This window comes from Syngnathus leptorhynchus, chromosome 8 (genome assembly GCF_054491065.1).
Source record: "Syngnathus leptorhynchus isolate UIUO chromosome 8, UIUO_Slep, whole genome shotgun sequence".
Lineage (NCBI taxonomy): Eukaryota > Metazoa > Chordata > Actinopteri > Syngnathiformes > Syngnathidae > Syngnathus > Syngnathus leptorhynchus.
Window position 1 is genome coordinate 5,257,808 of NC_141202.1, and position 26,589 is coordinate 5,284,396.

The 26,589-nt window shown below is 38.7% G+C and overlaps 1 protein-coding gene across 3 annotated transcripts in view; it reads right to left on the reverse strand.

Moving 5' to 3' along the window:
* Positions 1-26,589, reverse strand: part of col14a1a (collagen, type XIV, alpha 1a) — a 67,754-nt gene that overhangs the window by 18,287 nt on the left and 22,878 nt on the right. For all 3 annotated transcript variants that reach the window (XM_085918381.1, XM_085918382.1, XM_085918380.1), the window contains exons 10-33: positions 26,157-26,305; positions 25,247-25,376; positions 24,626-24,771; positions 24,414-24,543; positions 24,047-24,186; positions 23,651-23,777; positions 22,281-22,420; positions 21,087-21,219; positions 20,594-20,629; positions 19,452-19,594; positions 17,435-17,567; positions 16,407-16,529; positions 15,703-15,852; positions 13,138-13,254; positions 12,394-12,540; positions 11,212-11,286; positions 10,058-10,197; positions 7,379-7,502; positions 2,594-2,737; positions 2,344-2,508; positions 2,234-2,272; positions 2,009-2,147; positions 1,203-1,345; positions 314-423 (exon numbers count right to left, since the gene is read on the reverse strand). In XM_085918381.1, coding sequence (XP_085774507.1) covers positions 314-423; positions 1,203-1,345; positions 2,009-2,147; positions 2,234-2,272; positions 2,344-2,508; positions 2,594-2,737; positions 7,379-7,502; positions 10,058-10,197; positions 11,212-11,286; positions 12,394-12,540; positions 13,138-13,254; positions 15,703-15,852; positions 16,407-16,529; positions 17,435-17,567; positions 19,452-19,594; positions 20,594-20,629; positions 21,087-21,219; positions 22,281-22,420; positions 23,651-23,777; positions 24,047-24,186; positions 24,414-24,543; positions 24,626-24,771; positions 25,247-25,376; positions 26,157-26,305 — 3,023 coding nt within the window. The remainder of the gene's footprint in view (positions 1-313; positions 424-1,202; positions 1,346-2,008; positions 2,148-2,233; positions 2,273-2,343; positions 2,509-2,593; positions 2,738-7,378; positions 7,503-10,057; positions 10,198-11,211; positions 11,287-12,393; positions 12,541-13,137; positions 13,255-15,702; positions 15,853-16,406; positions 16,530-17,434; positions 17,568-19,451; positions 19,595-20,593; positions 20,630-21,086; positions 21,220-22,280; positions 22,421-23,650; positions 23,778-24,046; positions 24,187-24,413; positions 24,544-24,625; positions 24,772-25,246; positions 25,377-26,156; positions 26,306-26,589) is intronic.

The following is a 26,589-nucleotide window of genomic DNA, read 5'->3' on the forward strand; positions in this document are numbered from 1 at the left end:
ATGTACGATTAATTTTCATCTACTGTGTGTTTTAATTAAAACATCTTTACTTTAAGCAACATGATTAGAGTGTTTCTAAATTTTGCTACGAATGTGTCACTAATCGCAGCAGATTTGAATAAATGGTATAACAATACTTTGTGGAAAAAGTACTAAAAGGTCTAGCGCTTTTAAATCTACTTGAACTCCTGATGAGACACTCCAAAATGTCAGAAGGCTGGTATAATTGATCCTTATTTTTTTCCCTTTTTTTTAATGGATACTTAAAAGAATGAAATACACCATTAATAAGGTACTAAGTAGAAACACTAACCTTGTGGAAACTTCCATGGAAGACTTTTTTTATTTGAGGCTCTTCAAAGGTGACACTTTGAAAGTCTCCTTTGTAGTCGTAGTTGAAGAATGTCAAACTCTTCCCAGAGTCTGTAGGAGATCCAGAAAAATGAATATTAGGACAGATCTTACAAAAAATATAGGCACACCTGATTAAATGTATTAAATGTTAGTTTTCAAGACAAATTGTTCCGTTTTGTTTAAGGACAGACAAACAAAAGACACAATATTTCTCATTTAAGATTATTCAGGCATGAATATATTTTTGACATCAAATTTGAGAACAGAAAAAAAAATATCCCACTGTGTAACTCCAAAATAACTGCACTCATTGTACAATGCTGCTTAGTGTATTACTGTGTGAAAGTTGTCTGTAAGTAACTTTGATATACATCCTCATTAACACAGCAAGAGTTCTCTATTCTCCCCAGAAGGGTCTCATGAGTCACTGTCGGCACCATTAATTTTTTTTTTCACTTAACATAGCTCAGTACGTTTAGAAACACATTTGTCTTTGTTTTTGGGGAAGTGGCTGCACGGCTTCTGAAGTTCTATGGCTAACCCCGTGGAAAGGAAGCCTAACACTTTGAAAGCACTCCTTTGGGGATTATACAGTAAAAAGCAAAAAAAAAAAAAAACTTTTGCTGTCAAAATATTTTCATTGATGGCTCTTTCCAAGTACACAGTGAGAAGTTGCTGGCCAAGTTAATATCACATCTAATCAAACAAATGTCTCCAGCCTCAGTTTGTAAAACTGCAACATCATGAAGGATTTATCTTACGGTGCCGAGATTGCAGACGGCACCACAAATCTGCAGATTGAGACAATGACAAGATAAAGAAACAACACGAGTGGAAATAAAACCCACAGTCCAAGATGAGTCCCACCGACGGCTCGTTGTCCTTATCGAGGATTTCCCATAATGCAAAAGGCTCCTGCGGAGTCTCGGGAAGCAAGCGGATCATCATGGAGATGGTGTAGTCGGATGGTAAACCTTCAGGATGAAGGTACCTGGTTGAATGGGGAGACACACACACACATACACAACATACAAAATGAGTTAACTGTGCCCTAAAGGCATGTAGCCTACTCACTGGAGTGTCTTTTCCCAGTCTCTTTGCTGTTTGGCTCAGAGCTTTTACGGAGTGCTTGGCTGCCTCAAACTGTCTGAGAGTGCCACCTTTTTTCATCACAGAATCAAACTTTTTGGGTGGAAGCTGCCTCTGAGCATTGAGGTTCAAACAATTTCAACTTCTACTTCTCAGCACTCTTGTCAATGTCACTTTAAAAAAAAAAAAATGGAACGCTCCTAGTTAAGGAGGCTAAATTTAAAGCTGCCTGACGAAAAGCCCCTAACAACAACACTGACAAAATAGCGCATCTAGTTTAAAATCCATCCATCCTTTTTAATTTTAATGTTAAAGTAATTTTAGAATAAGTTGGCAGAACTCATAATTTTGTTTAAATTTTTTTTTTTTTTTTAATCTAAATAAGTGTTATATCGAATGGGTGCTCCAAATATCTTTTCCATTTGGCACAGCCGACATTTCTGCTTTATTGTAACCTAATATCAAAAGCATATTTGCAATCTTATATGAACATAAAGATTTTATGTAAAACCAAGAAAGGTTTTTGTCACATTTCTGTCCCCTAAATTGACCCACCCTTACTCACTTGGTGGGCTGCGACACCAGGGCGTCCCGGTGTAACCGGTAACACGGGAAGCTGTTGAATGAGCCCGGCTCCATGGAAACTCCAGCAATGGTGTTGTACTCCTTCTCCACCAAACCAAACTTCTCCATCATACGAAAACCTACGGGAGACCAAATACTCATCACCCACTCCTGCCTGTGATTAAGGCCATATTAGCTATCATTCCCTATCAATTTATCATCTTACCTGCCATGCTGTTTCCACTCATCAGAATAGACGGACAAGCTGTTACAAAACAAGCGAGTTAGTTCAATCCTTCCACTTCCAATTGTTATTTTCAAAGTGTGGTTACTGACTGGCAGTAGCTGCCTCGCAGACAAAAGTAATAAGCTGCTCTTCAATTTTCTTCACAGCATCCAAATCATCCACGAAGAAGACGTGTCTGTCACTGGGCTTACTGGCAATGTTGACCAGTTCGCCGTAATCTGCGTCGGCAAAGCCGATTGCAAAAATGATGTATCCTGGAGGGGGGTTTGTAGAAGCCATAATTAAATCTTAATAAAATGACATGCATGCCAACAATTGTTTGTGGAACAGACTACAGACCATCTATCTGCATTTCCTTGGACACTTTATTGACATCATCCTGCGAACGGCCATCAGTGAGGACAACCAGGACTTTGGGTACGCCCCTCCTGGCTCCAGCATCAGAGGTAAAAATGGACTCCTTCACATGTTTAATGGCTCGCCCTGATAAATGAAAGCAATTTTAATTAAGAATAATCATAACAATAACAAACGTAACTATCTTCAACTATTTTCATATACCTGCCTTGATTTTTAACAACTGTTAATAAAATACACAGCATATCTGAATTTATAGCAGTTCTAAAAACTTTGTCTTTACTTTTGTGCTTAAATCTCCCAATCATTTTCACAGACATATATTTAAAAAAAAAAAAACCCCAAAAAACACTTGCATTCTTTATCCTGTCAGCCCAAATGAAATATAGTTTGAAGGCCAAAACCTATGCATGTCAATGAGAGATCTACAAAACTCTGGAGGCAGCCAAGCTAAGGGCAGCCTGTCCATTAGCATTTAGAATAAGTGAATTTAAATGAGCTCCTAATGTTTACAGATAAGACTGACCAGAAGACAAAAATCTCACAAAGGTTGAAAGTTGACCAACTTTTAAAGGTTGATTCACAGGAAACTTTTATGGATTTAATCAGTCAATAAAATGCATGTGGGCATCTTAGATAGTTTTAAGACCCTCCCATAAGACAAAACATAAAAACTTTATTCATGAGATGAGGCTTAAAGGCATTTTCTCAATCATGTGGGATTTGAGCCTATAAATATTTGATATTGTTTTTGTTACTGAACAATTCTTGTCCTCACTAACCTTTGAAAGGAACCATTGCGAATACATATCACGGTAAGGCAGAAGGCTTCCTGTTTATTGCCGTTTATTGTCACACTCTAGTATCATTACTGGCAAGACAAGCAGATCATTAAGTTGTCCTTTAAAGACGTGATTGATCAGTCCATTATCACCACACAACATGTTGGAACTTCTCACTTAGCCATTCTGATTAGTATTTATAGTTTGTGACGCTGCACTTGACCTTTTTATAATGGCATGGACAATCGCTGTCATCTATCTTCAGAAGTGCTCCTGTCAATTAACATTTTATTTTCTCATCCTTCTTCTGTTTTAATGGTGGCAGGGCTAGAATGGAGTCAATCTTACATCAACAGTTTGTTCTTTTTTTTTTTATTTTTTTTTTTTAATCGGGCTCCAAAAGCTGTGAGTGACAGACATGCCCACCAATTTGGGTCTTAATAGAAACTCTTTTTTTTTTTTTTTTTCTTTTCCACAAACCTAAATCACATGAGCTAATCTGCAAAGAAAGGCGCAGATAATACATTTTTAAATTAAATACGATGAAAGGAAGAATAATAGATTGCTCGACAGAAGAAACAATTAAGTGAAGGATATTATACTTATTTCACCATGTCTTCACCCCACATTATTATTAACAGACACTATTGAATTGCAATTATTATAATGATACCCCAAAAAGTATGTGTTATCTTCACATGAATGTAGTCTCACATTTAAATGAAGCTACTGTACATAACTGGGTTACTTTACAGCATGGGTGTCAAACCCAAGGCCCGGGGGCCAGATACGGCCCGTCATGTACCGTATGTGGCCCGCAAAGACAAATATTGCATCGACTTCATGTGTCAACACTAAAATTACAAATTGTCTTCACTTTCAAAAAATAGAAAAATTGCGAGCAATTTTTATTACCATTCATCTATTTAAAATATTTGAACAGTTTTTACTCGACTCTAAGTTTCAAAACTAGTTATTCATCAGTTTGTTGTGTAGCCTATACTGTATATAATATAAGGCTCAAGTTTAAGTTATGAGACCATGGAAAATAGAATCTTTGAATTGCAAAATAAAGTAATACAGCAGAGCATGTATTCATTTAAGAGTGAAATGAAGGGTTTGAGTCAAACAAAGTTCGCCCAGGCACCTAGTATGTTGCTGCATTTATGAAGGCAATTCTAGCTGCTAAATGTTTCTCATAAGAACATGTCAGAGGATGGAAGACAGCCACATTCACATACATCGCCACCTCCAAAGTCACCCTGACAGGCGTGTGAATGTGGAGCGGAAAGTCTTCTTCAAGATGATAATATTTCCTAATATTTCCAAACTCGAAAGGCCTTATCCCAAAAGAGAATTGTCGTCAGGGTACAAGTCTTGACATCCCTCCCCCAAGGCTTGTAAGTCACCAGGCAGTTGAAACAAACAAGAGCAGCAAAACATCAACAATAACAAACACCCAACCAGAGACATAAATAGGGGATAAAGAGCAAAACATCCTCAACAACCAAGAAGCCTCGATTAAACCTTTACAGATTACCATGACCTGGATGTCCGAGGGAATCCACACAGACATATTGAATCAAATCTAGACCCTTTTTATTTTTTTTAAAGATGTGTCAAAAATGACAAATGATAGCGCGGTTGGCCTATAAAGAGTAGCGTTGTCATATAGCTGCCAGTAATACATGTTTCTACACTGTCCAGGGATCACACGGGGCCAGAGTGGAATTGCAGAAGCAAGCCAGGCATGAAGTGAGACTCGGAGCATAGCAGAGGGCCCAGGAACTCAGATATGGAACCACGGTATTGGGCAAGATTTAAAAAAGGAAAAAAAAAGGGAGAGAATATTTTCATCTATCAGGCAAAATGTTTTGAAATATGACATGGAATCGTGGTTTAGTAGCTCAATTAACCAGCACTTTGTGCGTATTTAGTCAACCCTGTCAGCGTACGTTGGGCTCCTTTTATGAAAGCAATTGTCTCAGAGCCATCAGTGGAGATGTAAAAGTTAAAAAAAAAAAAAAAAAGCAAAAATACTTGAAGTAATCTCTTCCTGTTTTAGCCCGCAAAGCCTCGCTGCCTCTCAAGCCTTTATTCTCTCGTTCTGAAGGATATTTTTACCTCTGCCAAGGAGCTTATGATTTTTTGTTTGTTTGTTTGCCAGTTTCTAAGCAAGAATAGACATCGTTGGCACTTTTTATTGGTGAAGGAGTGTACATGGACCAAGAAAGAACTCATATTTGAAGAATACTGATGATATATGCTTCTACTATCTTTGCGATATCTTAAATTTACATGATTAGAAAATACAATAAATCATATACAAGAAGCATGACTTGATTTCTATGGGTTGAAGAAGAATGATCTTGTCACTAGGCTAATGCATAAATACATTAAAAAGAACACCGTACATGCTGCAAGACATTCATTAACATTTCGATGGGCCATTTTTCCCTCACTTCATGTAAGGAGCAATTATTCCAGTAGAGTACTGACATCCATGTTTGTGTGTCTGTCACACACAAATTCTGATACGAAGATTAGATGCAGACTACTTAACACGCACATCCCCAAAGTAAGCAAGGTGCAGTTATTAAATTGTTTACGTGCCAAAGTTGCCAGGATGTTCCCGCGTGTGTTTTAATATAACCAATCAAGGTTGAATAATCAGCGAAACCAACCCCTGTCATTACCTTTGTGGATATTTTGCCAGAAGCATTTGGGTCTCTGCCAAAACAAACATACCACCGGAAAGACTCAGAACATGAATAATATTTTCTTTTACTTGTATCATATGTTTTCTGTTTGAACAGTTTCAAATGACAAAATATAGAACACGCACCAACAATGGGACTGTACTTTAAAGTTGGCCTTGGAGAGCCATGCGTTTTGGAGGTGGAACTTAATGTAAAAAGTTTTAGAAGCACCCTTCTATTCAATTTATTTGATATTATCTCACATAGGAGGTTAAGGTATTTTAGTACACTTGACAATAGAAATAACAAAACGTTACTAAATTGTCGTGATTAATGGAAACCTAGCTATAGTTTTTCAAAACACAGTGCTGCAAATATGAAAGGTGGTGCGAATAAAAGCGGAAACAAATTTGGGGGCAGGGAGAAGCAAACAGTCGGGTCCTCAAGAGGGGAGAAAAAAAAAGGGGCCTTTGGGATCTGGTGGAGATAAAAGGCACAAGAGTATAGAAATGATGAGGAGATCCGCCCTGAAGCAGACTAAAGCACAAGGACATGGTTTCTCTGAAAAGACGCTGATCCACACCCAGACTTAAAATGCTCTCAACAAGCGGCATTCTCTGTAAAGTCTCATTATCGCATCAACGTTTCCGACATTCACCTTGTGCTCACGAGCACAGCTGGACACTCTGACATGAATATTACAACAGATTCCGAAGCCATGCTACTTGTTAAGTATTCAGACCCTCAGAGTATGTCTCCTGGGTATGCTATGGGAGCATTTTAATTAAAAAAAAAACCCCTGCAAAAAGAAATTGTGATTCCTACTCACATTTGTACGATTGTCTGTGGAAATTGACGATGTATAACAGGAGGACAATAGTTTCTTGGGAGAATTATAACTAGTTGCGATCACAATCTGTTAAAAGGCCCATTAATGCTCTTGTGGTGTTTTGATTATCGTACAGCAGCAGATGTCCTTTTGAGATGGATTTTAATTGGAAATTTCTACCCCCAACCCCCTCCTCCTCCAAGGAAAGTAACGTTCGCTTAAAAGTTGAGAGCGACAGTTAGTTGTTGCCTTTGGAAATGACTATTTGGCCTAATATTACACATGAGGAAAGTCCATCTGCTGCTGGGCATCCTGTGGCACCCATCAAAGCTCCAGAACGGCTGCCAGTGGACCTTGTGTCTGCAATGCGGACTGATGCGCCAAAGCAAAACATCTTTCGTCTTACTGAAATTTCCCCCCGTGAATCAACACCAAGGCTGCTGTAAGATGTACTGACCCGTCTTTGTGTTGCCTCCTTTGTATCTGATCCTCTGAATCGCTTCCAGCAGTGCTTCTTTGTTACCATGGGAACTCAACTGGACCTCTGTACGAGCATCATCACTGAACTGACAAATGGCCACCTGGACAAAGAAATTTATTGATGTAGAAAGAGCACCAGATGCACGAAACAAAATCATAAAAACATCCATTTGGTGTTAATTGTTTAAAAATGGCGACTAATAAAAAATGGTTATAGGTGATGTTGTGTGGGTTCGCAGTTCCCAGGATGATTCCATTAGTTGCACTAACTGTAGTGTGACTCGATAGGGCCATCGTAGTCATTACTTGTGCTTGGCAGCAAAAAATAAAAAAATAAAAATCTTTGGCTGTCTTAACAAGCTATGTTTGGTAGGTATCAGGCATTTCCTGTTTATGATTACTCAATGCAAAAATATTGGCAAACTCAAGGACTTCGTGGCTGGGTTTCGTAATGATGCACCGTGATGCAATGGGCCCAAGGGTTGTTAACCTTCCCGTGGATCTGCCCACCAGCCCTGCCCAGCGACACCAGCATTTTAATAAAAATAACTTTTTTTTTGTCAACACGTTTGACTAAGAGGACAATTTTGTCCAAGTTGCTGATTTGGAATGTGCTTGTATAAAGCCAAGAGCAGGTGATTTGTCTTCAAAAGTATTTCCCTCATTATCCCCCCAGAAGAACTTCATTTATTTTAAGTGTACTAATGCTGAGCCAACAAGTGAGAACATTTGATTTTCTTCTGAGCATTTGAAACTGACCCAGCAAGCTAATGAGTTCTATTAAAGATGTGAATTAAGCTGGTGCTCAAGAAGATATTTAGAACATTAATTGAAATATTTCCACACTCCCAAAATCAGGGTCATTTACAAAATCTAAAAAAGCTGACCCAAGATGCAAACTGTGATTACTTCCAGACTTGTAATGTTGCTTTTATTGGCTCAAGACAGCCAACATTAAGCAGCCAACTTTCACTTTAGATCACTGCCAACTTTCTCGCATTACAACCAGTGTTTTGCCGTCGGTAGCCCACCGCCACGAGGTTACAGGGCATGCTGAGGGTAGCAAAGTGCTTGATAGCACATACTGTACTGCACAAATGAAAGAAAAAGGTTTCCCGAGCACCTCTACAGCGTGACAAATGAAGCACCTGACTGCTGGTGACATATTGTGGAGGGGGGGTGGTCTACAACAGCCTGGCATTATTGATGAACCTGATATAAGAGAAACGCTTTGAGGCTGAAGAGATTGTAGCATTCGCTCTGGCAACATGATTCTAAGTATTCCTCCTGGTAGTTTTTATGCTAAGGATCAAGATAATTGTGTTTTCCAGTAGTCCTATTGCCTCAAGGCACTGGGGCTGGAACCACTTGATATTTGTTCTAAAGAGTAATGCATTTGGAATGAACTAGCCAGAAGTTCTCAGGGACAAAACAAAGCAAATAAACAGAGATGCTTAAGCGTTTTACACAAACAGACTCCCTTGGGGTCCAGTGTTCAGTCATTGTATGCTTCCCTCTTTCTTGCAATTTTGTGAATTTATAGACTGTTGTTATGCTAATTTCACAACAGAAAACCCGAGGAAGCAACCCTATTTAGAAATAAATAAATAGTTAACGTTGTGGTGCTGGTTTGTGAATGGGAGATGTGTTGGATTTATTATTTTTTTTTCAGAACATATGCACACAATATAAATTTGATTTCATCAACATAGGGTGGATTTTTTGGAATGAACTGTGTATTGTAAACAAATGTAGGCAGTGTGTGCAGTTCAATGGCATGAGATAGGGGGAACATATGTGTAAATGGGAGTATAAAAGGTGAACAAAGAACTACAGTAAACCATCTCATTTATTATTAAGATGCATCGAGTTTTTATTCAGCTCATGATTTGAAGCCCTTGGGAAAATGAGTGCACTTCTATTTACTGTAAGTTAACTGTCAGACACGTCGTGCACGAGGCAAGAAACAATACTGCTGCAGGTTTTGTAAACCTTGACACGTACTTTTGGAAGCAGAGTCTCATGATTGAAAATCAGTGAGCCTGCAAAGTACGGCCCAGGGCAACATACAGAGTATTTACATTATCGAGAGTTCTGCAATATTTGTTGCTTTTGTTTCGATGTTCTCTCCTGATATTGCTTGATCAAAATTGTAGTTTTTGGTTTTTATTTATTGTATCAAATTATCGCTTGATTGACTTGTTGTAAATAATCAAATAAATATTTGTATTTCTACATTAAATAATTATAGTATAACCAAATGTAATATGAATGAGATTAAAAAAAAAGATAGTCCTTTTTTTTTTAAATTAAATTATATCATTCATGTTTGTGTTGGACTTTTTTCCCCCATTTTTAGATTTGGCCTTGCTCAACATATACCGCGTACACCAACGTCTTAGAGAGTACAGCATATATCTTTATCCAAGAGTCATTTGTCAAAATGTAAAAACATACTTTGCATAATCTTAAATGTTTACTGTGTTGAGATTTCACAGATCAGACATAAGACCTAATCCTACACACAATAGTGAGAACCATGGTTAGACTTGAAATTTATGCAATTCCCAAAGTAAAAAGTTTTGAAACAAAAATAAGGAGTCCTCTAATGCATTTTGTGACATGGTGTCGGTGATAGCAATTTAACGTAGCTCACCTGGGTGCCATCGGGCCCGATTTGATCCAGTGATCCGATGGCATTATACAAGAAATTTGTGATTTTCATGAAGTTGTCGTCTCCAATTGACCAGGAGCCATCAACCAGGAATGCCAGGTCCGCCTTGGCTTCCTTGCATACTTCACAGATAAGCACATGAGGAAGATGCATACATGTTATGGGCAAACAGATTGGGAGATTGAAACATAACACAAACAAGTTACTGAAAAGAGAAAAAAATATAGAGTCGATTGACAACAGGGGAAATTTGCTGCAAGAAATGTTAGTTTGTAGAGTTAGAGTTATAATCAATAATGGTTTTTCTCAGTGTTCAAGTGAAGAAAGTTAAACTCAAATTTTCTTGGCGCAATAATAAAACATAACCCCCTACCACCCCAAAAAGAAAACAATTCTGTGTTTCGAAGGAAGGAAATGCCATTTCATTGCAAGTATGCTTGTCAGAAATGTCAAGATAAAAGGTCAGGTGCTGAATTTTTACATGCTTGAACTGTGATGTTTTTGTAGCCTGCCCCCACGAAAAGTCATTTTTCCAGCTTTTTTTTTCTTTTCTCACGACTTTTGTCATTTTCATATTCCATTGTCCTTCTCTCCTGACATTTTAAACATTTTATTTCCACTGCAATCACTCATATCTGTGTTTTTGCTGTCTGTACAGTATTTTCCCAAGTAGGCTTAGTATTTTTGGCTATTTGTCTTCTGTGATTTTGTCCAGACTTAAGGCATCAAAGGTCAGAAATGTAGACTTGAATTACAACAGAGGGCTCAGCAGGCTTGCCGGATCATGTCTGTGGAGTTTGTGTTGCGGGTCAGGCTGTTAGCTGAGCTTATCAGACAGCAACATCGCAACGTGGGAACATTTGGCATGGGGGTGATGGTTGTATCGTGTGAAACTGTCTGCCTTTCTTCCTCACCTTCCAATCTTGTCTGATTTTAGGGATGCTTCTCTTTAGTGTAGAAATTAATTTGATGGGAACAGCGATAAGTGGCATTTTTTTTTTAAACCATTTTGTAACATTTTACTTCTCACTGCGCTTTGATAACATGGAGTGATGTGGCTGACTTGCCCATGTAAAAAAAAAAGTGTCGAGGAGTGCAACAACAACAGCGTGACATCATGAAAAGTCTTTGCTTACCTTCTTTGGCAGGTGGGATGGTGGGAGGGGGCTCAGTGGCAGCGGGTTCAGTTGGAGCCTGAGTGGGCGCTGGCACTAGAGACACACGGGACAAATTGGTAATGGCATCCTGTCTGTGAATCCGAAGTTTCCTAATCCTCTTTTTAGCACCAATAGCTGTGTTTTGTTGACATTTTTTGGGGCATATGTGTATTTACGAGCAAACCAATTGTTTTTATGTCTCTTTCCATTTATAAGTCAGAGTAAAAAAGACAAAAATGTGTCTAAATCTTCCATCTGTTCACACACAACCTAAGGCCAGAAAAAGTATTTTCATCAATCTAGTGTGTACCTGACCGCAGGCTGTTTTTCAGAGGGATAAAAAAACAACAACCGCAGGCTTGAGGATGTGTCTGCTCCAAAATGATTAGTTGGTGGGAAGGAGCAGATTTGGTGAAAAAAAAAAAAAAAAAAGAGCTTCAATAAAAATGTAAATAAATTACGCTGGACACAATTGGGCACAAACACAATGGCATATAAAAAAGTCGATTATTTCGAACACACTTTACATTTCATAGAAATCTCAAAGTACTAGTAAGGCCCTGGGTGAGGAAAAAACTGAACAGCAAATTTTAATTCACCACAGTTTGCGAAATTGTAACTAATCCCCACCCACAACTGTGTGGAAAAACAGCAGGAGGGGGATCTGTGTTTTGGGGTGAGTCTTATCTATCTTAAAACTCTGACAGTGAGCAGAGCCCCCTGAGGTCCCTGGAGTTGTGTGATTCAACTGAGCTCATCACCTGCCCAATGGACTGCAACAGAGCCAGAATCCTGACTGAGATTCTGGTATTAAAAAAAAAAAATATGAAGGTCGACGAGACTGCTGCAGAGAGGCGGCTATGTCTCGCTAATTCAAAATGGGACTGGTGGAGAAACTTAAAGATGTAATTAAGGAAAAGGGAAAGTGGTAAAAAATGAAAATGAACATGCCATAGGCACAGAATTATTCCCTTGATGGTATTATACATATTCCAATTAAAGTCTTTGTTTTTGCAGATTTGGAATCAGTGCAAAAATTTAATGGAAAAGTTCTTAAAAAATTGAATCAGAATTTGTCAACCAGTGTCATGTAAAACATTGAGAAATAAACTTGCCATTTTTTTTTCTTTCAACATTCATCAATTTCTTTGTATAACATACGTGTCATGTCAGTGACGGAGATGGGAGGTCCTTCCATTTCCGGCATCAGCGCGTGAATGTTGATCTCATATTGGCTGCTTGGAAAAAGGTCGTAGAAGCACTGTCGAGAAGCCCCGCCTCCTAGGCTCACTTCTTGTCGCTGACTGTCTGCAGTAAAACAACAAACGTCAACAAAATGTCCATGAGGATGAAGGAAAAAAAAAAAAAAAATCCCTTCAGTCCCATGAAATCTTATGAAGCGTTTTCTTCCTGTTTGAAAAGTGAAAGCTCACACTTTTTTCCCTGTCATAAAACATTAAATGAAGTGCAGAAATCCTCCGAAACCAATAAAAAAAAAACGCGCATTCATGCAAAGGCTAACATTTTATTTTAAAAACACACATGCATCCACACACACAAAACAAAATTCAATTTGTAGTGAATTTCCTTGATAAGATGCATGTTTTGTCAAAGTTATTATTGACTGTGATAATCAAATATCTTGCTGGCGCATTTGACATTTGAACAAATACAACTTTCGATAGGTGACAAAAACAAACAGAGTAAATAAATGGCAGCACAGTATTGATTTGTTTCTTCATCTATTCTCAATTTTCTCCCGACTTCACAAAGGCCATACAGTGACAGTTTCTCTTATTTAGAGATGCTGAAGGAGAATTTAGATTGGGAACAAAACTGGAACAAGACTATTATTTGGAAACATATTAAAACTGTTCAAAACACAGCAAATCCTATTCTACTTACTGAGTGTGGACTGAATGGAGATTCTGTAATAAGTGGCATGCAGATGAGGCTGCCATTGCACACACATGCTGTTGTGCCGCACCTGGTAGACTGTCAAGTCAGACACACCCAGGAACACTGCAGAGGATGAAGAAAACGTGACAGACACAATATTGATTATAATCGATGCGTCATGTACATTGTGCAATTACAGACCACAGTAATTTCGGTTTTATTCAATTTGTTACTGGCGAGTTTTGAGCACACGACCCCCACCCCCCCAAAAAAAAACAATTATTATGATGAGAAATTAGAATTTAATCTGCAAACCATTAAGCCTTTCATTTGAGGTGGGACTTGGTTCACATTCACAAGTGAAATATCACAGTCACCTTGATACTGCGATCAATGTGAGAGTGACAATCAAGTGTTGCAGACAAAGACACAGGAAGTAACACTATAGCGAGCGCAAAAGGTTGGTCTATCGGTTAAATATTAAATTTACAGGCTGAACAGCGACATGTCAGTGTTTTAATTTTAAAATGGTCCACTTTTAACGTTTTTGCTTTGATTTCCTGCAGATGTTTCTTTGCTTTTATTTTTTATTTTAATTGTGTCTGCTATTTTATGTTTGTACGGCGACCTTGAGTGCCTTGAGAGACGCCTCATAAATAAAATGTATGATTATTATTAATATGAGTGTAGTGTAGTATAAATTTGGTTGGCAATGTATAGTAGTACCAGTAAATTCAGTTATAGTTTGTAACAAATATTCTTCTAAATGAGCCAGGATGCAGCATGCTGCAAAACATCATAAACAACTTGAATAGCACAGTAAGCAAGCCAATCTCCAAGGAGCTACTTCCTGCCTCACTTTTATTTCCTGCCGCAACTTCCCCCTTGTTAACGAAATTTGCTGACAGTAGGAAATAAACTTGGCTTCACTAGCACCTAATTGATATTTAGTGCAGTACGCATATGGCAGGTGATCCTTTTATATATATATATATATATATATATATATATATATATATATATATATATATATATATATATATATATTTTTTTTTTATTTTTTTTTTTTAAAAGCTACTTGGGCTTATAAGAAACATGACTCATTTTGGCAATATGCAAAAAAGACACATTTTATGCACTTGATTTAAGCAATAATAATAAGTATAACAATTTTGCCATGTACTTGGTCTTGCGTATAAACTCAAGTCAAGATTCTTCTTCATAAAGTTTTACAATTAATTACTCAGTCTTCTCAGAGTCAAACAAGACCTTTTTTTTTTTTTTACCTTAGAGATCAATTATGTAAAATAAAAACTAAACAAAATCCCTCTAGTGCTATAGGGAATCATATCTGAATATAAAGACGGCTTTGAATAGGCTAGAGAAATAAAATCTAGGGCATGGCTAACTCAAATGGTGATGGAAAGGCAAAGGAAAGAAGGCAAAAAGTGGCAAAGAGCAGATCTGAGTGGCTTCTACTTAAGAGCAACACATACTGAGGACATGTTGCAAAACCACTTTTTACAGTATGCAGAGGCATCTGAAAGCAAATAACATCAAACTTAATTATGAGGAAGCAATTTCATTCCCTCCATCGGCACCCAAGGCACCAATCATTATTTTCCCACTTGCTCATATGTGTGAGTTATTGGTGCAAGCAAGCGTGTTTGCCACCATTAGAAGGATGCTATCGTGAATCACCACAAGCATCAACTTTAAATCATGTCAAGTATAATTTGTATCACTTTTGCTTCTTTGCAATGGATGTGGTATATGAGGTGTGACAGAAACATTCCTCGATTGGATATGTTTCAAATTACGAGTTTTGTCCTTCAATGTGCCTGAGCATCTGACAGTTCCTGGCCATGCTGAAGCAACCTCTATCACTACTCACACAATGTGGCTCAGTGTGATTTTTTTTTTCTAGCTTGGATTTATACTCTCTGAAAGCAGTCCTGTAACATTTCAGACACACCTCGTGAATTTTTATTTTATGGCACGCCGTCGAAAAAATAGTTTCAAGTAATACAAAAAAGCTGAATCGTTAAGGAAATGAAATTGTTAACTTCATAAAAGCACCTCCCTCTAAAATCTGAGGTTTTAGCCTTGGACATCTGCTGAAATAATATATTTATTAAAAAATTGTTTTTGAATAAAAGTGCTTCCGAGAATGAATGAACAAATGTTCTTTTCATCTGACAGGGATACATAAATATTTTGTCGCTCCGTTTTTTGCTGGAGTCTCAATAGAAATGTGAGCCTTTAATATGCACGTTGTACTTGTACCTTCGCCGTTATTGCTTCCACTCTGTCGGTCACGCTGTCCTTCCCGCAAATCTGCGAGGAAGACTTAACCTGACAGCAACGTCCCATCAAAGTGTAGGAATTCAATTTAAGATCTCATTTTAACCACACTGTCATCATTAACCTTTTGCCCCATCAAACTAACTGCAAGATGGATTCCATTTCAATTTCGTGCAACACACACTGTTGTTTTCTGCAAGGACAATTTTCTTCTTAAACGTGAATGCGATCAGATATCAAGCAAACGTTAAATAAAGCTGGGCTCACATGTCTTTGCGTTCACTAGCAATGGTTCACTTTGTCCCGAAGGGTAGGAAGCGGACACTTGAACGCTGTACTCTGTCCCACTTTGCAGATTCAGGAGGAGAACAGAGTTAACGTCTTCACTCACGGTCATCTCCAAAACATTCCTTGGTACTGCAAAAGACAAACGTGCAAACACACACACACACAATAATGGAAATATTTTTGCAGAAGACTACATTAAAACAAAACCAGGAAAACTTTTTATGAATATCAAACAGAGGCATCAATTATCTTTGCAAAACACCAGTAGCTTAAAAAACAGACTGTTTGTGTATGTGGTAACCAACTCTGTGCCCATTCTTATTGTACCAGCCCTATATTCTAAGAAAGTTATTTCTGTTCTCTTCCTAAAACCAGAATAATGTGAATTCTTGGTTTGAGGCGAAGCAGTTGACAGCAAGCAGACCTAGGACATGAAAGTAACTCCAATGGACTCATGAAGCAATTAGTGGTCAATTAGCAACCAAAGAGTAAATATTGGCACGTTTCAAGGCAATAAAGTCTAAGTTCAGACAATCTTACAATAAATTAAATAAAACTAACCAGTAATGAAAACCAAAATGGTGTACTCTCCAGTTGTAAAATGTTTGCATTCTCAGTGTGAGTCATGTGAGTCAAATGAACCTTTTGTTCGTTTTACATTTGCAAAACATTTTTTGACTTACCATAGATCGGCTGGTAAAGGATTTTGTAACCCATAACAGCAGACGGTGGAGGATCCCAGGTGACCCTAAAGCGGTTGTACCACTCCTCTGATGCACGAAGGTTTTCAGGAGACAAGAGAGGCACTGGACCAAGACAAATACATTCATTCAAATATCTCCATGAGTACACAAAAATTATAGTTGCCTAGTTTTACATTAATTTTCACTACCAGTATTAAAAGAGTCTAAAAATGTCGATAATATTTTTGTAGTGCTGGTGCAAATAAAAATAGTAACAGAGTTGCACTACAATTACTATGTTGATAAAAAGAAAATGTCAAAGAGTGAAGAAAATAAACACATCAGTGCACAGTGTTTGGTATATTACACATACTAGGTTGAATCTCTAGCAAAAAAAATTATAAATATATATTGTGCTTCTGGCTGAGTGAGTGGCTCACATAATCAATAATTTATTTTCCTCATTTATGAGGCAACAATATAAATATAGGGCCCGGATGGTTGGTTGTTATGTTTTGGTGAGACTCTGTATCCATGTTTTAAATTGCAAATGTACCAAATGATAGGGTTAGAAATGTGTTGCTGGGGTTCTAGAGTTGTTTTAATATGTTTATTTCCTGAATAATTGATGTGAACTTTTATCTCTGCACAGAACAGATTATCTTGTCATACTGTTCCAACATGCGTGTCTGAGGTCTGATTTATGACTCAGTTGCTTGTAGGCACACAGATTTTTATTTGCAATAAGGCCAGCCATAGAGGCTCCATATACTACGATGATGACATATCTTATCAAGCATGCCTTCTCCCTGTTTACCGATGAGCTAATCAGTATTTCTCACGAGCATGGTTGAGGTAATCAATAAGGAATTCAGCAGTGTCTCGTAATGAAAAGAACTGCTGTAATTATGAATGGTCCCCATTAGGAAAATTAAGTAGGCATCAGTGTTTGTCACTGGCAAAAAAAATATGAATTTGCCTTGCTCCTCTAAGAAATGTGTTGGCAGAAAAGTGTGCGTGTGACTTACACGTGGTCCCCTGAGTGGACGCACTGATGCCATCCTCCCCATCCGTGTACACCGGCGTGACAGTTATTTTGTACCGAGTGTCAGGAAGTAAGGACTCAAGCAACATACTTTTCTGACGACCAGGAACTAACACCTAAGGACACACACAGACAAATGTACGTGGATTTCAAAGCTCATGCGCTGACAGATTGCAGAATACTGTGTAATTTAAGGGATTTAAAGCACAACTGTTCAGCAATTCTACTCACTTCAGCTCAGTCAATAAGTCACAAAGGCCAAGAGTGAGATGGAGCAATTAAAGTTGGTTATTGGTGTTGAAATTCTCTTTCAGCATTTCAATGTGCTTGTTGCCACCAAATAAATTGGTTGACAGCAAAAAAACGGAAGTGCGATCTTGATCAGATGATGTGGAGATGAATCAAGACTGATATTGAGTGATGATGACTCTATGAGCCTGTGAATGGTCGGCAATAAGTCCTCTCAAGGTTAACTTTAAGGTGGCTTGTTCAGACACGTTCTATCGCTTTACAAGCTCTGCGTTAGCCGAAGAAATTTCATGTGCCATTTTCAAAACACTGTGGTGGACAGGAAATGAACCTTGCCAGTCCAACTTTTGTCCCAAGGCCACAGAAATGGGGAGCGTTAAAGACTAGTGAGAGATCATCAGAACAATCAACTTCATGACATGACAGCCATGATAGGGAAAGTTTCAGTATGAGAAGAAAGGAAATAAGGTGAACTCCAGAATCCAGCAAATAAAACGAAACTCTTTGGATTTACTTTTACCAAGAACCCAACCGAGCTTGTGTGAGGGCGGGGAAGAAGCTGTCTCAAGTGCCAGGCTTCCAAATATGATGATATGCCCTCCAAATAAAACACCCATCACTAACCACCTGAGCTCTCAGCTCCTGGCTTTGTCGACTTTCTAAAGACCACTCTTGGTTATACGCATCTGAAATGGAAAATATGAAAGAGCACTTAAAACTTTTGATTAAAAAAATGTCCATCGGACTTGAAAAGTACCGTCCCGTGGTAACAACACCCGTGCACACTAAATGACTGATGGCCCATATTTCGGTCAACACTCGCTACTGCTGTCACGCTTGCCAAACCAATCATCAATTTTCTGCTGTATATTCAGATGAGGGTCACGGCATGGACCGGTGCTCATCGCAGAGTCCCCCGTGGATCCATCGCAAGACGACAGCAGGTTGATGTAATGAAAGTGAGCTCTTTAAGGCATCACTGGACTTATCATGCTTGCCCTGAGTTTTTTCAAATTTCCCCAACAACAATTATGTGCCAGGCAATGGTCAGGCTTAGACCCTTGTCCCATATTTGTTTCCTCATCCACCCCAGCTTGTTTCTTTTGTTTGTCTCTCCACTGTGACCCATCTCTGAGGTAAATGGCTGTTGAAAAGATAATGGAATGTCCTCTGGCTCGGTCAGGCCTCTCCATCTTGTGCGGCTCTGACGACACAGCGGGAAATTAAAACGAGAAGGTGGAAAAAGGGTTCGAGGGATGAAAGTAAAAGGAAATGATGAGAGAAGAGGGAGGCACAGTCGGACCGAGGGAACAGATGGAGGGGGAGGTAAGGGAGTGGCCCGCCGCTTGAGAATGAATGTGTGAATCAGCGATCTGGGATTGGGGAAGCCAAGTGGAGCGGCACTAAACGTGGAATCGCTTTTCTGATGGGAGTAAATGATTACCAGAAGCAACCACTGCAAAGTCTGTGAAAAAGCAGCCTTGTTGTCTGTTCTGTTAAATCGATGTGTACAACTTCCCAGCTTGTTGCTGCAAGAATTTATGATGTGTGAAAAGGCGATATGATGTGAACAGAATACGAGAGAAGGCTTCACTTTTTGTTATTGTTTTGCTTTACCGAAATCACTGACGAATGTCGGGCTTTTCTACCCCGTGTTTAGTTGACTGGCCTTGGTTTACCAAAAATGCAAACAAATGTTCAACACAAATTTTGACTTGTGGGGGCTGATTGTCAAGATTTTTAAAACGCACCGTCTCCTCTTTGTGATTGGCCCCGATGCTGGCGTAAGACAACCTGAAGCTCTCCACACGGGGGTCGTCCAGCTCCCATGATGCCTGGAGGCTCTGCGTGGTTTCATCACTCAGATGAAGGTTTCTAACCGCCTGGCGGGGTGCTTTACAACAGCAGCACAGACATGAGGTATTCAACAGTGAGTTTTATCCATCAAAATGTCACTGAAAACTGGCAGCAGATTTAAGTGTGCTGCTGTCAGCAGTGGGTTGGACAGATTTAAAATGTCAGGTGGCAAAAAAGACAGTTTTAACAGAGGGGAGTTTTCCACAAGCCAGTAAAGCAACTATTTTGTTGGTTTGTGCCAATGGTCATGATAGCACCTTTAAAATATTTGTGTACATATATCAAGCTTGTGCAGACTTCAATTGCTGGATTCTATAAAGCTACTTACATAAAGCAACTGTTAAATAACAGCCTTGAGATACAGGGTTGCAGAATTCCATATTTACATAATTTACATTTTTTAAGTTTTGACTACAATTGAATTCGATTAGGTGCCGCTGGTTCATAACAGAAAAACAATCGAGGTCGCCTCTGGGACGCTCCTGAAATAATTAGTTTGAACCACAGTTGCGGGGTGACTCCACTGTGTTGCAGATTTGATTGGATCATACAAACGCAGATGTACAGAGCTCTAATCTGTTAGCAAATCTCTTGGATCTCATGAGGTGAGTGGAATACCAACGTGCACTTCCATCTATCCAATCTTTAAGCAATCGAAAGACTTAGGACACTTGATCTGGTTTGAACCGTAATTAAAACTCAGCGGGGCACTGTATTGACACTCTATATAAACAGGAACTGTTTGATCGTAGAACCTTTCTCATTGACATGAAATTCTTTACGGTTAAAGGTAATTAGAGGAACTATTTATTGTTTAATATCACTGATCCTCAGAAGTATTTTGCATGATAGCAGTTAGGTGCCAGTACGGTATTATAAATGTATATTGTATGAATATGTGGAGAAAATAAAGTTAATCTAAGTCAATCTGAATATTTGGGCAACTGACATCTGTTAAACTAGAATTGGTACTCTATTGAGTGTTAAGTTTTGCTGCATATCATTTTTACTCTTTCTGCATTTATTTGCTTCTTACCAGCGGTTGTGGTGGCAATCGTTGTTGTCTTGGCCACTGGGGAAATACAGAAAGCATCAATTACATAATTAGAACCAAACGCAGCAACCCTCAATATCAATAGTTCAGGTAATTAGATAGATACATACAAATCATTGATGGGGAAAATAGATTTTCCACCTCTGAGATAAACAAGGACAAAAGCCAATTCAATTAGTCACATTTGGAGTTAGACTCTGAATACAGAAGTACACTTTGTTTTAGATGACATATGTTTGGGCTGATTGGCAACATAGTGCCTTGAGAGCAAAGTGCAGCGTGAGAGTAAGGAATATGAGAAATTCAATTGTATTGATTAGATGTTCTTCAGTCAATAACTGGAATCTGCAGTACTCATGAAACATGAGGTTTTTGTTTCAAGTAATTATTCATGTTTAAAAAACTACAATTGTTGTTCCTGTTACTGCTATTATCATTATTATTATGAGAAATGCAAATGCTCAAAGAAATGTACATGTAGTCTCTGTGACAGAAACTGCGTCGCTCTCTGATTGATCTTTGAAGACCGCCATCACCATGACTTCGTACGCAGTGGAAGAACTCAAATCCGTCAACATGTATCGGTTATCGCTTCCACTCAGGATCACCTAAAAAACAAAACGGGAACACACGTTTTTTATTTTATTCTCACCCAAAACCCAATCAAATAATACTCATTTATTATTACCATATCAGAGTCTGATCCCTGGCATGTTTCTGCTCTTTTGACAATGTTTATGCGACCTATTAATTTGTCATAAATTGTCCTGTACATTATTCATTTGCACCAGTTTTACTCAAATTACATCTCTTGCTTGCAGGCTGGTTTGCATAACATTTTTTTTGTTAGCTCTGCCATGACTAGCTGGAAGGCATGTCAGTTTCATTAGCTGCCTTTGTAATTGATTGTCTGTGAGGCAACCGTTCATGATTTATTCAAGAGCAGCTCGAAAAAACATGTTCCGACTTTAACAAGACATTTTATTTTAAGGGCTATGAAAAGCGTCCATGTGTTGCAAGGGTAGCAGACGGGACAGAGTCAAAAATTCCCCAACCCGGGTTAAAGCCCCTTAGTGAACTGACAGTTGGCGCATGTTTGCAGAGTGGGTGAGCAAGTGCTCACTATCCCTGCTTCTATCTTAACCTCTCTAACTCCCAAGAGTGATAATTCCAGCATTGATCACTCTCACCAAGAGTGCACACACATACATGCACGCACACATACAATTGAAAACATGAGAGAGCTTTATCGCCGTCTCCCAGTTGTCTCCAAGGTCTAGATCAGTGTAATAAACCACCCAAGCCATTCATTTCTGGGTTCATTCAGCTTTTATTTATACTCAGTCATGTCTGCGGTTTTATCAGCTGGAGTGAAGCAGTTTGGTCCAACCGGCACACGCTCCACTTTATCAGGGCACACACAGCCATAAGTAGACTGCTGTCTTACTGAACAATAGCGGCACCCCAAAGGATAAACACGTTTGGCTCGAAATTAAATTCTCACTCATGTAATAGTTTTCAAATTGATGAGAAGAGAGTACCAAATAGTGGCTTCTTAAAAACCTATTTATGTTTCACGCCTTCATTGTTGTCAGAATAAAGCCTTCAAAGTCTGCAGCGTTCCAGTGGCAGCCATGTAGCAAGTGCTCATTACTGATACCGTACCAACCTCCTTTGTGTTGCCTCCTGCGAGTGGTGCCCAGGAGAGTCTATAGACGATGATGTCATCTGCGGAATGATCCCAGCTGACCTGAAAGCCATCTGAACTGACATCACTGGACCGGAGATGTAAAGGACCTGGAACTGGAGCTGTGAGAAAATGCTCAAGTTGTTTACATTTTTGAAATGCCTTCATTATTGTTTATTTTGCAATAAAAGTAGAAAATAATGCATGTATTGTTGTTTTTCAGTAGATACTGTATATATAATAATAAACTGATTGGCCACCAGTACAGGGCGTACCCCGCCTCACCTGCAATCCTGGTGAGAAGTGCGCTAGACAAAATACTAGAGGGATGGATTAAAAAATAAGAAAAAAAAGCACAAGGCATGTCGCAAAATATATTTTTATGAGCGCTTTCATCTTAAAGAACCCGAGGCCTTTGCCTCATTAAACCAAGTGGTAAAACATCACCTTGTTCTCCAATGAGGACTTCAGTGGTACCTTGCCAAAGGTCCATTTTTTTTTCTGACTCAGCACTAAAGCCTGTTGCTTAAAGGGATATTCCAACCAATCAATAATCGTTAGTATGATTGAATAGTCAGGGACAAGGAAATGACCTTTTAATGGGCCCGGGCTATTATGCTGAGGTGTAAATGAGGTGGGCATATTGCCAGTGTAGCAGAGGGAGCTGTAGGGGCAATAAAATTCAACACTGGGAGAAAAATAGCTCACCTTTGAACAGTATTGATACACCCTTTCATGGACACTAAGAATGAATTGCCACCAGTAAAGATCGCTTTGGCCCAATGAAGTACAATCAATTTAAAAGACAAAGTTAGGGGAACATTTATTTACTTCTTCATGCAAATTGGTATTATAGTAGTGGCATCTGTCTCACTTGGTTAACAGTTGCATATTCCATTATGATCCCAATAGATAAAACCAATTAAATCTACTTGAAAGCAGCAAGGAAACTGGAATATATAATATAGCCATTTATTTAAATCCCTGTCACCATTAGCGCAACCAATTCCATAAATTTCTATAGACTTAAAAAATTCGGTTTCTGTAAGTGGAATGCTTAGGTGTCTCAATACTTTTGTGTATGTTGCCCTCTGAGTCACTTTGTGCTCATAAACCCTGCTGAGTTATTGTGTGATAGTATTGTAAACTATGTCATGACTCAGGCCAACATAGTGGAGGATGCCAACAAAATGGTTGGGGGCGGAACAAAAAAAAAAAAAAATCCATGAACCGACTTTTGTCAAATTGATTTATGTATAAAGCTAAACAACAAATGGTAAAACAAATAGCCCTCCACAAAACTTTCCAAAAGCCATGTTGATTCATTTTTCTGTGCAACAAAAGAGACTTACTCGTCGTGAATCCATCAGTGAGCGGCTCTGATTGGCCTTCATCATATAAAGCGAACAGAGCCACTGAGTACTCCATCAGAGATGTCAGTCCACTGAGGTCATAAGAGCTCACAGGTCCAACTTCCGACTAAAAGACAAACACAATTGGATCAAATTTCAACTACTTGCATATTGGGTAATTTTGTCAAGGAAAAAAAAAGAAAAATTTGTAGGAAGGGATGTGCTTCTTCCACATAATTTACAACAGTATTGAAGCGCGTGAACAGTATTTATGGTTCATGTACTAAAATTATTATTTATCATTATTATTATTAATTATTATTATTATTATTATTATTATCTCAGTCAGCAAGCATACAATGTAGAAAATAAAAAAAACATATTTGATACACGTACCTCCTCAGTAACCCGCCCATCCGTCTTGACCCACATGATACGATAACCAGTCACTCCATCGGCCGCGGGGTCCCAGCTGATGCGTGCCGAGTTGTGCGTGATATCAGAGAACTGGAGGTTTCTGGGCGCACTAAGTGCCACTGACCAGAGAGCGAGAAAGACTTGTGGAGTTAAATCAATGTGCTCGCACTACACACATGATCAAACACACCAGCACAATCTAATTTGCTCCAAAGCTCTCAAAATATAAGCCTTTAAAAAGATAGTTTGGTAGACATAATCAGAGGTAGTAATATATGTACCTTGATCCATTTTTAGTCATTCCTTTTCGTATACTTAATGACAAATGTGGCTATGCAACACTCACAAGTAGTTTCCTGCTTTGTAACGGGTTCGCTGGCCTCCTCTCCAAACATAGCATAAACAGTGATTGTATACTCAGTGTGGGGGATCAGACCATCAAGTTCCAGCATGTTCACAGCTTCTGACACTTTGACCTTCAGACAAAAAGACACACATTTCAACAATCACCAAAATCAAGTCAAAGTATGTTAGCTCTACATTTGTTTTCAAAAGTACCTCTTTCTCATCTAAGTCGCCATCATCCGTAAGTGGAGCATAAAGCACCATGTAGCCCGATACTCCCTTCACACTGTCCCATCTTGCTTTTATGCTGTTGTGAGTCACATCTAACAGCTGGAGGCCTGTCACGGTGGGAAGAGCCACTGCATATGCACAAGACCACACACAGCGAAAAGCAGTCAGAAGCAGAATTGTGTCAAAAATATTAAAAATCTCATCTTTGGAAAGGCTGAGTTGCATCTAAACAACTTCATTTTGCACTAATTGAAGAGTGAATCACTTTTAATGGCCCGCAGAAAGAATGACCTCCATAAAAAGGTTGTCATCAAAAAACAGCATGACCCTGTATTGAAAACATAATCATGCCAAATTTGCAAGACCTTTTTTTTCTTAGTCTTTATTAGTGGGTGTCTGATCTGCATGATATGAAGCAAATTTAATATTTTTATTACAGAGAGACGTTAAAAACACAACAAAAGAAAGACTGATTTTTGGTGTCCTCTCACAATAAAGCACATGTATAATAAAAAGATACATTTTAGGATCGATTAAGAATTTAAATTTCAAGACATTTTAATGATGCGACTGCATGCGCTACAGGTGTGTATAAACACTCACGGGTTGTTTCAGATCCTCTTAGTGGTTCACTGGCTTCGTTTTCATTCACAGCAAAGACGGACAGCTGGTATTCAGTCTGCGAGTTGAGATGCTCCAACACTACGGAGGTGTCACGCCCGTCAACAACAGCCTGGGGGTGCGGGGAAGTGGCACAAAGAGAAATAGACAAGATTGGGGAACAGATGGTTGAGGGACGAGAAAATGAATGTTAGAACATGAAAACAACAATGGTGATGGGAAAACGAATTGGAAGGAAGCCGAAAAAAAACTGCAGTACAGAAACAGTTTATTCATACAGGTCTTGGAATATGGTTTAGCCATTTTTAAATCTATGGTACGATTCAGGCTAACCTCTCTACACTTGCGGAACTAAGATTACTCAAGATGTCAGATTATAATTTGAAGTAATTTGGTCGTGTGTCTTTTAGGAAGATGACAGGAATAGATATGGATCAGTGTGTGCACTGGAGCCATCACACATTTGTTCTGTAAAAATAGAGAGCACTCTCCTTTTAGCCACTACTGCGTCATATTTTCTTTGTTCTCAGAGCATGAACAATATGGACCAAAGATTTAGGATGCCAGGCCGTTGCACTTTCAAGTAGAAAGGGAATTACAAAAACATCAAGTTGATCCTAATTAGAGATAACTTCTCAATGAGATTTTGAAGTGTGTCTGTTGTAGTTCATCTCAAAGGTGTTTGCGAGAGTACTCTCGAGTTCTTCCACATCAAGCTTGTTCAAAAACGTTTCTGAGAATATTGAGGGCTATAAATGAGAGAGGACTGATTAAATAATTGATTAGGAGATTGCCACGATGAAAATAGAGACTGTAGGTATATATCTGACATTTTTCTGATGAAGACATTTCTTAGCGGGATTTGTTTTGACAATAAATACAAGCCGTTTACCTCCTGCGGTTGTCCTCCATGAACAGGGAAATAAACCACTCTGTATTTTGCAACATTTCCAGGGGTGTGGCGCCATGTCACTCGAAAGGTCCTGGCGGTCACCTCTGAAGTCACCAAGTCTGACGGCGGTCCAATTCTTTCTGGCTGTTCTGAAAGGGGAAAAAAGGATACATAGAGATATATGAATTATTTCCTTAGTGGTGCAAGATTTGGGACAATGAGGAAAGGAACGAGACATAGTTTCAATGTTCTTATATTTTCTGCCCACTTAAGCTTAATATTTGCAATAACTTAGTTTGCACTCATTGAGATGTATTAGAGTCGATTTGATTCATGGTTTTTCCGTTCGGAGAACCATAAAGATGATAACAAGGCTGAACAATTTTTTTAGGTCTTTAACTTTAGGACTCGCCATTAGGTTTAATTTTTTTTC